The 13026-nt window shown below is 41.7% G+C and overlaps 1 protein-coding gene across 1 annotated transcript in view; it reads right to left on the reverse strand.

Annotated features, from left to right (window-relative positions):
- Positions 1 to 12561, reverse strand: part of TERT (telomerase reverse transcriptase) — a 30398-nt gene extending 17837 nt beyond the window's left edge. The window contains 6 exon segments of the mRNA XM_041408130.1: positions 310 to 492; positions 1792 to 1981; positions 6203 to 6398; positions 9324 to 11208; positions 12207 to 12461; positions 12463 to 12561. Of these exon segments, the coding sequence (XP_041264064.1) occupies positions 310 to 492; positions 1792 to 1981; positions 6203 to 6398; positions 9324 to 11208; positions 12207 to 12461; positions 12463 to 12561 (2808 nt within the window).
- Positions 12562 to 13026: the final 465 nt, after the last annotated feature.

A 13026-nucleotide genomic window follows, 5' to 3' on the forward strand; every position in this document is an offset into this window, starting at 1 on the left:
CACTTTGATAACCAGCTAAATGTGACTGCAAAAAATTCAGTGCATGCATAGAAGCAGGAGTTCCTGCACAACAGAAAGATGGACAGAAAAACATCCAGGCAGAGGAAGCTCTACTGCAGGGACACCCACCTACAAAAAACAATCAACCACTCCCATTAAAAAACTAACCAGAGTCTGGAAAGAATGCACAAAATTTTATTTAGAGAAAAAAAATTATGCAGTCAGATTACAGCTAATACAGCTATAAAAGTATCTGCACAAGCTTGTTTTGAAAAGCTAGTTTGAATATGCAATATGTAAAATACATACCTTTACACAGTAGAAATGAGGAATTTCACCACCAGATTCAAGAATCTTTGTAACAAACTGCTTCCATATCTTGTAGATATCATCTTTCCCAAACACTGAAGAGCCTAAAAAACTGGTGTTTATAGTCCGTTCATAATTTAACACACTAAACAGATTTTTTAGTTGAGTGTTGTAATGATTCATCTAAAGAGACCAAAGAGAATCACCTTAAATTATGCTGAAACACATTAAATTCTTTGCAATACAAAGATTATAAATTTAAATGAAGTTTGACATTAAATTTATGTATTTACTATATTATTTGGTTCAACTGAAGCTTTCAGAAAGCCTGAATATCACTGCAGTAACTATTTCAAAGTGATAAAACAGTCTCAAGAGATTTTTCTTTTGGTACAGTTAAATCCTATGGAAAATGTTTTGTTCCTATACTTGACTCTTGGAAATCAAGGTGTAATAGTTACAGTGATAAACAGATGAATGTCAGCAAACAAATCCACTATTGATCTGAAAAAAACTTCTTAAATATTATTCATTCTCTCTGCTGGAGATAACAACACCAACAGGAACAGCAAAGAGAAGGTGTGCTCTGAGATTTTATGCTAACTCCAGCTGCACCATCAGCTGGGCCTCTCAAGGGTACTTTATTCAAGTAATTGAGCAAAGACTTAACTCAGCTGTGGGGATAGTCAAGCACATCAGAGCAGCACTGAAGTCATGCAGGTAGATTAGCTCTGTAAACACCATAATGTGGAATGTTGTGTGAAATAACACTCCACAGTTCAGAACAGCTTTTAGCTAATGCTCTTTTCACCTGGTCTGGGATCACATGGTCTGAACAGTTAGTGCTAAGAAGCTGTTCACATCTCACCCATTTGGGGAACATTCAATCTTGGGAATGAGACTCAGCCTTAAGGAAAAGCAATTAATTCATCTGGGCAAGATAGTGAAACTGGCCTGTCATTATTCCTTCTGGCTAACTGCCCTGTTAAATAGATTATTCTGTGCCCTGAGTGTTCTGTCTGTTCCCGCACTGCAATTACTCTCAGCTTCCTTCCTATCTTTCTGCCATGCTTGTTCCAGCTTCCTGGCCCTTCCTTAGATCCTCTTCTGTAATGCACCCAGCTCACCATTGTTCACTGGCTCCATAGGCAACTTCACAGATCAACATGCACCATCAGTATTAAGGCAAATCCTAACAGGCCATATCAAAAAAACGGGATTACCTTACAAGCCATGTTATTCTATTGGGCTCAATTCCTTAAGGTAGATTTGCAAACAGAAGTTTGTGATGCTGGAACCAGAGGCTTGTGGTAATTAAGCATTGGAAAGGGAGAAGCTAAGCTGCAACAGATCCATTCAGCCATTTTGATCAGAATGTTACAGTCCACCATGTTAAAACTAGTTTTAGGTAACAAAAATCCTTATTCCATTTTATTAGTTACTGAAATCAAATGCATATAAAACAATGAAATGAATAAAAACCTTCTTTTCTCTGCTTTCCTTGCTGAGAGCTTGTGGTTCGACAACACCGCTCACTTTTACTATGGGTCTCAACCCATTTGGTTTTGGAATAAACCGGAGCTTTGATGCCACAGGAACAAATTTTTTTTGACGGATAGTTTCAATCTCCTCTGAAGACAGAGGCCGTAGCTGTACTTTGACAAAATGGTTTCTAAAATACAAATATACACTTAGTGTAAGCAACAGGAAAGGCAGAAAACTAAAACATTTAACGTCGTTATGATAACTAAAGCCAAGTATTTTTCTAAGATAAAACAAACACTAACCTCTACAGAAAGTGACATGAAATTCTGAATTTCTGAACAGTATCATGATATCTTAATGACAATGTAATACAAAAAGAGACCATATAATACTGCTTGATGCAAATAAAAACCCTTATTAACACAAATTAAAATTTAAGCAGACATTTGTGGAATACATATGAACATTATGAAATATGTTTTACACAAGAAACGGGAAGTGGGATATTGCTCAAGGTTTCAGAAGTTTGAAAGGCATTAACAAAGTTGAAAAGAACCTTCCGAAAACTACTCTAAGACAGCTCCTGGGAAGAACATACAAACTGTAATGGCTGTTCTACTCCTAAGAGTTAGGGGATCTACCACTTATTAGGTGCTGGGATACACTGACAACATAAGGGCCTTAGGTATCCAGGACTCTGATGAGCTGGCGTCAGGTGAAGCAAACAGCAGAAAATAATAAAGAACCAAAGGTGCCTAAGTCACAGGTTCTGGGCTTCCCAAGCTCACCTTAATGGGAAATATGTTTTCTCAGATCCCCCCCTCTGGATTTACAGTTCCATGAAAAAATCGAAATCAATACTTTTCCATACAATGAATCAGGAATATGGTGGTGGAGCAAAAGCCCTTGTTTTTACTTAAAATGCAGAGTTAAAGTACCTTACCTGCAACATAAAAGACTTGGATAAATCTCCTGCACTGCTTGTATTGTTCAGATGGACAAAATGTGTCCTACAGGCTGATGGCTATGATATTACCGTGGGAAGGAAGGGAGGCAATTCAAGTCCTCACAAAAGACTGGACATCAGTCTAAATTTGCATGAAGACTTTTTACATCCCACATAATCCAACAGGCTGGTTTAGCAAAAGGAGGCCACACTATTACAAAAGGCAGTGGGTAAATGGTGGAAACTTGGTAAAGATGCTCTAGGAGACACCTGAGAAGCCAAGAATGCAGGTAAGAGAGGCACACAAATACTTCTTTTGTATGCCTATACAAGTCAACTACAAGCTCATGATCCATCTGCTTGGGACTCTTGGTGTCTGAGAGACACAGTGCATGACACCTAGAAGGTATAGCGGCATGCAGGGCCAGTGAGTTGAGCTACTGAAAAGAGTTTTGAGGATTAATATTCAAATTTTTTCAAATTAAATTCCTGGTACAGATGCTGCCGAAAGGAAAGCAGAAATGATTGCTTTTCCACAGTGAGGGATCACTACTCTTTATAGAATTATATTCTTTGCTGAACACATCTACTATACTATTAGATAGATAACCAGGATAAAACAAGTCACTCCAGTTCAACAGAAAAAACTTAAGGATCATATTTCCCTCCCTTTACAGCTCACATTCAAGACCACAAGGAAAAAAAAGTGCAATGAACCTCTATCACTATACTAAAAAATATGGCTTCCTTTGAAAGTGAAGACAAAAACCAATTATTGCCAGACCTTCACTACTCCCTCTGGCCAGCTGGAGATGCCATTTTGCCTGCAGCAACATTCATTGCTTATTTCATGGCATTTACAGCAGTGCTGATGATTTTGAATGTGCGCTAATCTAGCAGACACTGAAGCACACTGCTCTCACTGGCACTCACAACGCTGTTAAGCACTGAAACTTGAAGGAACTTGACTAGATGGTCCTGCTGTCCTTTGACATCTCACCTCAATCTGATGGGGAAGATTCAGAATTTCTGCAGTGTTTTTAATCCTCAGCAGCCACTGTGTGTGGCAAGGGCAGAGATGGCATGAGCTTTAGGAAAACAGGTGTTCTCACCACTGTGCTCATTATTTTTAACTCACAATTTTACACTCTGCAGGCTATTTAACTTGAAGCAACTGTATCACAAAAATGCTGAATTTTTCTTAGCAAATTCTGCTTTTAATTTGGGGACTGAAGTTTGGTATAGCTTCAAAAATTAATACAAAGTTGTCTGTTCACAATGACAGCACACACTGATCTCCACCAATACAGCAAAGCTAATATACAGATCCAGAGCCCCTCTCAGAACCCTGCTCCATATCCTTGAGTGGGATTCTGTCCAGGATGATCTACTCAAAAGGACAGTCCTTCAAGACGAGGATTTACTCCCTAGTGGCAATGCAGTCAGTGCAAAGGTAAGCTCACAAGTACGGTCCAGGTCCACTCAGTCCAGCCTGTTCCATCCATTCTCTTCCTCCAAAGGAGGATGCAGAAGAACTCAACAGGAATCAGTGGCTACCAATGCCGTCCTACGAACCAGCTCAGAGCAACTGCCTTGGGCAGCTCCAGCTGAGGAGAGCCAGAACAAACACAGAAGATCCATTAGGGCAACAACTGAGATCACCAGATACTCCTCCTCCAGAGAAGATGGAAAAAGCTCAACAGCCTTTGGCACTACTTCACCAGCAGTGCCTGGCTGGTTAAGAGCAGACAGCGTCTGAACAGCCTCAAAATGGCCAAGGCTGTCCTAAATACCTTGTATCCCAATATGTCTAAAGACCTATGTTCCAATTTCTTTCCTCCTATGTGAAGTTGGCAGCTGGCCACCTCTATGAATGCAAGAAGCTGGGCTCGTGGCAGACCTCACATGTGAATTAGCAGTGCTGAAAGCCCTGTCAGTGAAGCTTAACTGCAGCTGTTGGAATGAGACTCAGAGTCCTTAGAAGCTATGATTCCTGTAGCCAAAAGCAAACATCCTGTTCTTAGAACACGCCTTTGGCAAGCATGCAGCAGCATTTCCTTAGGATGTTTCTCCAGCTTCCAACAAGTTTAGAGACCTTCCAAGTAAAAGGTGAGAAGGGGCTTCCTGCGTGGTAAGGAAATATGTAGGGAGGAAATCAGAAGAAACAAGACCCTAGATTAAGATCTTTTTAGTTCAAAGCACCTTACACATTGAGTTTTTCTGGGAAACTGGGAACATAAACAAAAGAACTAAATCCCAAGTTGTTTGCTTTTAACCACAAACCCCACAAAAAATCTATTATTTACTACTTCCATTATTTTTTATTGTATCTCTACTATATGAAAGTCAGTGCTCGATCATATTTTGTGCCAAAAAATAGTCTTTAAGTACATTAAAACTGCATAAAACAGTTTTAATTGCAACACTACAGCTGTTAGTTTGAAGACAAGACAAACAGAATGTGTGGGACTGAAAATTACATTCTATTACTATTCAAAGTGCATTTTCTGTGCTACAACTGCAAACAAGATCAAGACCCCATTAAGTGCAAACACAAATGCAAAGAGTGGCACTGGAGATATCAATGTTGAAATCAGAGAGTAATGGGGCAGGAGGGAAAAAATCACACATATAACATATAACATTGTGGACCAAAAGATCAGAGCAAAAGCAAAAGGTTCAAGTGGCTGTTCAAAACAGCCATTAAAACACAAGACATTAAGTATGATAATTTTTCACAGTTCCAAAGCTCTCTCAGATACCAACAATTTATAATGAAAACCTGAAAGATGTGAACTAAGGAGATGGGTGCACAACACTGTTCATTAAAATTGCCTTTCCTATTTTCTCACTTAATTGTTTAAAGTTTTGTCTTAAATAATGCTCTAACTTAAATACATGCGTGCATTTTTAAGACCAAAAAAAAAAAACCAGCATGGAATCTCAGCCATACTAAAAAAGGAGCTGTGGCTTCTAAAACAACCCTTAACCTTTGGAAAAAAAACTGTAAATCCACTATGCCACTGTGTGATTTTTATGAATAGAGTACTACAGCATTTCAGCAGAGCCTTGTTTTTTCTTTTTCTAAATTAAAGTAGTCGAAGGAAATGGAGTATTTTTAAAATGAACTTTGATTTTAAAAGGTTACTTGATTCTATCACTATGTTTTACTCATTGTTAAAATGTATAAAAACTGGACTTATAACAAAATCCTCTTCATACTGGATTTTATTATTGCAAAGATTTCTAATAAAGAAGTATCAATTTGAATTAGTTTTCTCAAACAAAATACTTCTGAAATTACTAACTGTGCATACTACAATCATAGGATGAATTTTCCTCTGGAAAATGAAGCAAATAAAATGAAGATAAATGGGCAATAAATTAAAGCAGAAATATACCTTTACACAACAAAACACATGATTTCTACATGTCCATTAAAGGTTAGTTTTCTAGTGTTACCTAATTCCAATGTTCTGTAACTTGCCCCAGATAAACTTTCGGTAGTAGAAGAGCATGTTTTTCTGGAACATGGTCTCGGTGATATAGAAAAATGATCTGAGCAATTCAACAACATAGGTACCCATCAGCCAGTACAGGAATTTGGCCAAAAGTTCTTCACGGAAACAATGTTCATCGGCAGGAACAAAGTGATCACCTTCAATAAATAATTCAAAGGTAGTTATAGTAACTATCAACTCTTAGCATGAGTAAAGAAAGAGAACACACAAACAACTTGGGTAACGTTCTTGCCCTAGCTTGAGGTCATGAGAAAGAAAAAAGGTAAGTACAAACCAGTACACAGGTGACACTACAGATTTCCAAGGCATTAAATAATGCAACTGACCCAAGGTTAAAGCATAAACACAGGAACTAATCTGCAGTGACAAACTGACACATAGAGGACACAAATACATGCCACAGTAGCCCAAAGACTTATTTTCTTATCCCAACATCAATTGTGCAAGATCATTAATGCACAAAGGCAAGATTATTGTGAAAGGAGAGGTAAAATAAAAAGAAACAAGTCTACTACAATATAAAACTTTAAAAAAAAAAAGGAAGGAAAAGACTGAAAATAACATAGGTATACTATGAAAATTAACAAAAGTAAACTGGGATGATTTGAGGTTAAGAATGATATTCAGATTTCCCAATTACATGAAAATTAACTAATTATAGGGTTAGGCTTTATTTCAGACATCCTAAAACTTATTGTTGCTGTCAAAGAAAAACAGAAAAAATATAAATCACCCAAAGTCTATCAGTACTTCCAACATTTAGATGGGACAATTATGAACCTACAGCATTCCTAACTACTGCCAAATTTAAGGTCACATGGTAATTACATCTAAATACAGACAAACAGGGAATAAGCCCTGGGCTACAATACTGATGTTTTGGCCAACTTTCAATAATAACGTCTCCAATTACATTTAAAGAGTAGAATTTAGCCCAAATGCAACAGGATTCTTAAAGAAACTATGCAGAAATATTAGTTTAGCTGCATAGCACAAATCACAGTTATGGCACAAATGTGTTAAAAAAGCTTAATTTTGATGCAACAGACCTGACAGTAAAATTTATAAAATGGAAATAAATTTTCAGTTTTCTACTCTGTTTCATTTTTGCATGCTCCAGGGCAGAAACATGTATTTACAGCACTTAAAACAAGACTAGTACTACTTCAACAGAAGCTAGTTAACATCAGGGAAAAATTTCACTGCTGGAAAAATCTCTAACTGAAGAGTTGCAATATGCAGTTGTAATATACAAGTTGAATCAGGATGCTGACAGGTAGGTAGCTGCCCTGGAAATTTCTTTTCTAAGTTACTGACAACAGATGTAAACAATGACTACAATTCAGGAAATTCTCAAGAAATCACTACTACTTTGGAGGAAAAAAAAAAACCCACCTACAGTGCAGCAAAGCAATTCAAAGCATGTTTAAACATCAGGCACATGAGAGTACTTCTTTCTGTTTTAGTGAAAATTAAAATAAGCCTATATATTGATTTGCCTGGAATATTGCCAGAGAAGAGGGCACTACATTTTCCAAAGATCAGATGTTCCAAATTACTATGAATCACACACATATTTTACAATAAAGCCTTTTTAAATACTTAACTCCTCAACATTTTGGAAAGTGTGGTTTTGAACCACAGTATCTGAATAAAGAAATACTGTTTCATAGAATTAAGAGTTTCTTATTAAAGTGTAACCTCCCTTACTTTTGACATCAGTTCTCAAACATCAGACTTTTGATCTTCCTCCTACACTTGGAAGAACCTGTAACAGCTTCAAAATTATTGCACCTTTTAACAAAAGAACACCATTTTCAGCTCACATTACTGTAGGATCCAAATACAATACCAGGCAAGAATAAATACTCTAAGCATAACAGTTAAGGGAGTGCAATCCATATTGCATTGCATAGATGAAGAACAGAAGCACAGAAAAATTAATATATGCACTAGATCCTACAGCAATCATCCCAGAACAATGGCTTCAGCCTAGATTTAAATGCTGGGATAGAGTCTGAAAAACAAACTCAAGGAAAGGGAGATTCACCTGTCATTTCAAGAGGATTAAAGAGAAATGGATTCATACACAATCTGGAGCAATCGGCTGTTGCCCTCATGAGAGCTTTTCAGCCAGGCACCACTTAGCCTGGGGACTTCTGCATCACCAATTAGCCAGGCTGAAGCAGTGCTCAGTAAGGCACTCTTGATCCTGGAGAAGGACTCTAGAACAGGTGATAGATGACAGCCCTTTTCACACGACATGTCATGATAGGACAAGGGGGAAACCTTTTAAACTGAAAATATTAGATTTAGATTATGTGTTAGGAAGAAATCCTTTACTGTGAGGGTGGTAAGGCACTGGAACAGATTGCCCAGAGAGATTGTGCATGTCCCAGCCATGGAAGATTCAAGGACAGGCTGAATGGGGTTCTGAACAACCTGGTCTAGTGGAAGGTGTTCCTGCACATGGCAGGGAGGTTGGAACTAGATCTTTAAAGTCACTTCAAATACAAACCATTCTGTGATTCTATAGTAGGCAATCCCTGTACTGAATGGGTCTCATATCTTTCTCACAGGGTTGATGTGAGAGAGTAAAAACCCTGGGCTTTTTTAGCAGAGAACCTGTGCCACTGCAAGTGTCTTGATTTGCTTTTAGTTCTTTCTGAACTCCTACAGTAACAAACAGGCGACAGTTCATTCCTTATGTGCTTAGGTCACACTTCAATGGATTTTCTGAGTTACTGCAATTTGAATTAGTAGGAGAGGACGGGAAAGAGTTTTGGGTTTTGATTAGCCCAGGTTCTGAATTAATGTTTATGAAAACATCATTCTATTAAACACAAACAGCACGAATACAAACAAGTTTTGGAAGGAAGACAAGCTTAAGTGTCCTTCCACCATCAGTTACAAACACTAACAGGTTTGCTCTCTCAGCTATGGTTATTACCAAGGAACTCAGCAATTCCGAGTCCAGATTCAATATCCTCCCCTTCCCACCTTAACCCTAAACACCAATCATCTGACAGCCCCACCACTTAGTTCTTTAATATAAGAAGTACCTTTGCCTAGACGAAGCCACATGCAGTCATTCACTCTCATCCTCCACATCAACTCCCGCAATGAAACCTTAGCAAACCTCCCCCTGGAAATGAACACTTTGACGTTTTTCAGAAACCGGCACTTGTTGTGGTTTGAACCCCAAAGCTCAGCAGGAATGACCTTCTCCAGGCAATCCCTCACAAACATGTACACCTGCCAGTGGCTGCTGTGCTGCTTGAGGAGCTCCGTGAGGGCTGAATCACGTGCCCCTCGCGGGTTTTGCTCCTCACTCGGTGGCAACTCCTCACGCACAGATTCTGCGGGGGCAGCACCTAAGTCGTCTGGCACATCAGTGTGACCAGATTCACATCTGCTGCTTGCCACACACTTAGCAGGCTCTTTCCCGAACTGTTCTGCTTGCTTCTGAAACTCTGCTTCCCCAGGCAAGGCTGCCTGACAAGACAACTTGATTTTTTTCATACTGATTTCAGATATCGAAACGGGGCAATTTTTTCTCAAGAGAGCTAAGTAAGCACATTTCCCATGGTTCTCTAGCAGTTTCTGGAATGTATGCCTCATTTGCCGGAAGCGTTTGGGCAACCTCTTCTTTCTCCGCTTGTGTTTTGGCAGACTTTGGTTGTACCTTTGCTGTACCTGATTTTGGTTAAAGAATATAGCTTCTATAAGCCATCTTCCACCTGCCTGAGAGCCCTGCAAGCGATTCAATACAAATGATTTAGGAAAACATTCTTGGAAACTCCTGCAAGAATACAGAAGAGACTTCCTCCCAATGCATGCTTCAGAACTCAGAAGTCTATTTGGTAACTTCTTGGATAAATGAGGTTGGGGATTTTCCTGCTCTCTGCATTTTGAAGTACCCTCCACAGGTTTGGTTTGTCCTGAAGCCAACTGAGATTCATACGTACAAATCTCTGCTCTTTTCCTATAGAATTCTGCTTGCATTTCAGTGTTGGACTCTAAAGGTTTGTTACTCTGAAATCTCTGCAGAAGAGAGCCTGCCACAAACTTCCTCCTGCCACGAGATGTGTGAACTAAAGAAGGACCAGACACAGCACTCTTACTTCTTTCAGAAATACGGGGGGTTTTAATGACACTTTCAGAACGTGGTGCTACATACCCAGTTTCAGATCTCTTGGAACTACTTTGGTTTACATCAGGAAGACTACAAGTCTTTTCCTCTCTCACTTTCTCCCCTATTTTTGCCCTCTTGGCTGGAATTTCAGATTGTTCTCCATTAATCTTCCTTTTCAGAGATGGAGCTGTGGCTGAAACACATGAACTGGAACTACTCTGTTTTTCCTGATCTTCAGTAACCATTCTGATCTGTTTGCTTGCTTTAGAAACAGCTTTTGCAGTACACTGGTCAGTGGGCACTAAGCTTCGTCTCTTGTTCTTTCTTTCATTTCTCATTCTGGAGACATTAACTTCACATCTTTGTCTGTATGACTTTAAAAGATAATTTCTATGAAACATAAGCCTTTTCCGCATATATTTAAGCAAGCTAGTACGTTTATACTTAGAGAACCTTTGTCTAACAAATACCAGGGATGAGTCTACACTATGTGAAATAAGTTCATAAACGGGTTGCCCACAAACTTGGTAACAATTACTAGGGGGAACCAGCATAAAGACTGCACAGTGTTCCAACAAATACATCATCACATCATCCCCTATCCGGCTCAACAGTGTCTCCCAGAAGCCGCTGATACAAAGAGTTTCTGTGGCAGTGTTGGGTAGGTAGCTGTGTATCTTTGAAAGTGGCATGACTGGGAATTGAGAACTGTTTTCATCCGGTAAGGAGTATCCATATGCGAGGATATTCTTCTTCTTTTTTTCACACAACCTCTGAACGACTCTTGCGGTGACCTCACTCTGACTAGATAACTGAAGAAACAAAGAAAAAAGAAAATTAGCTTTTTTCACTTATTCCTCCGTAAACCACAATATACCCTTTAAATAAAAACACATGCAAAGAGACCCAGCCCTAGACACCAGTTTTCAAAGCAGTATTAATTATTCACAAGCATCATACCCAAAAATTAAGATTTTCCAAGCGTAATGCAAGATGTTCAACGTAAGCCAACGACTTGAAGGAAATCTTTTAACATCTGCCCTTCTGACCCTGGCTTTTACGCCCAGGAAACACCCTACACACTGTTCCCGTTGAGTCCCCCAGCAGCTCAGACTCCACTGCCTCCAGTGAATCCGTGTTCGCAGATCCACGTTTGCAGGCACGCATACGTGCTCGCGCAGGCTCCAACCTCCAGGGAACTAACGCTAATTTTCTTGAGGCCTCCATTTCCTTTCATGTAAAGGAAAATTCAACGAAACGACCCAGCACACAATTCCAAAACCCATTTAACAAGTTGTCCTGGGTTTGCAACATCTGCTTCCTACCACAACACAGTTTGGCTCATATGGCGCTAGGAAAAAAGCGGTCTTCCCTCTCTGAAAAGCTTTTCCTCCGCTTAAACACCGACCGTTCTACCCGCCTCTTCTTTAATCTCTCAAGACTGGGGTACTCTCCATCCCCAGTCGCTCCCCGGCCACATTCGGCTTGTTCATCCCTACCCGCATGGGCAGGCGGAGAGTCAGGGAGCCCCAGCACGCAGAGCTGCAGCGCTATCCGCCCGCCCTACGCCGCCACCCGGGCCTTGCTCTCCCACCCCCAAGAAGAGGCAGGGGCTGATTCCCACCGCTCCCCGCTGGCTCTGGGGCCGGGATGGAGCGGCGCACGGCTGTGGGAGCCGGCCAGGCCCGCCCGGCAGCAGCCAGCAGGGGCCAAGGGCCGCCGCGCCACCCCCGCGCACGCACGGAGCGCGGGAAGCGCCGTCCCCGGGAAGCCCCGGCAGGACTCTCTGAGTGCCCGGACCCCTTCCTACCTGCTGGAAGGTGAAGGGCCGCGGGATAGCGCGGGCGCCGCGGGGGACGCACACGAGGCACTGCCCCACGAAGTTGCGGTAGCCGGGGGCGTCGTCGGCCCGCAGCACCTCGGCGTCCCCGGCGCCGCAGCCGTCCCCCAGCCGCCGGACGAAGGTCTCCAGCGGGACGGCCTCGGCGTAGCAGCGGCGCAGCGCGGACAGCACGGCCGTGAAGGGCTCCCTGCCCGCCATGTTGGGGCCAAAGGGGGCATGGGTCCACCTGGCGCAGCCGCGGCGCCCGTCCGACCCCGCCGCTGGCCCGCCGGGCATCGCGGAGCAGATGCTTAGCGATTAATTAATGAATAAAGAAAAGCATTAGGTGGTGAGGCGGGGGGAAAAGGAAGCAGCCAAAGCATCCTTTTAAAGCTGCGGCGCGGCTGCCGCGGAGCGGTGCTCCCCGCGTGGACGCGGAGCAGCGGCGGGCGGGGCCGGGCCGGGCCGGGCGGGGCCGGGCCGCAGGCCGCTGTCCAGCTCCGCCAGTAGGGACAGAGCGCGGAGATTCCTCTGCGAGGAACGCTTTTTCCTCCTCAGGATCAGCATTCCATTGAGGATCTATCTGAAATAAGAGCAACTGTAGGAGAGATTGTGGTGGAGATGAACACACTAAACCCTACAAATACCGAAGTGGTTCACCGTGTACTTTTTCATCAAACTCATGAATGAAGAAGCCAAATTGCTTGCGGTAGTGTAACCTCCTACTCCAAATTTGCCTTGGTGTCTAAAGACTTCATGATAGAAAACTTGATGCCAGTCTGTGAAAGAGATTGCAGTACAGTCCTGG

This window comes from Onychostruthus taczanowskii, unplaced genomic scaffold (genome assembly GCF_017590055.1).
Source record: "Onychostruthus taczanowskii isolate IOZ18803 unplaced genomic scaffold, ASM1759005v1 scaffold29, whole genome shotgun sequence".
Classification (NCBI taxonomy): Eukaryota; Metazoa; Chordata; class Aves; order Passeriformes; family Passeridae; genus Onychostruthus; species Onychostruthus taczanowskii.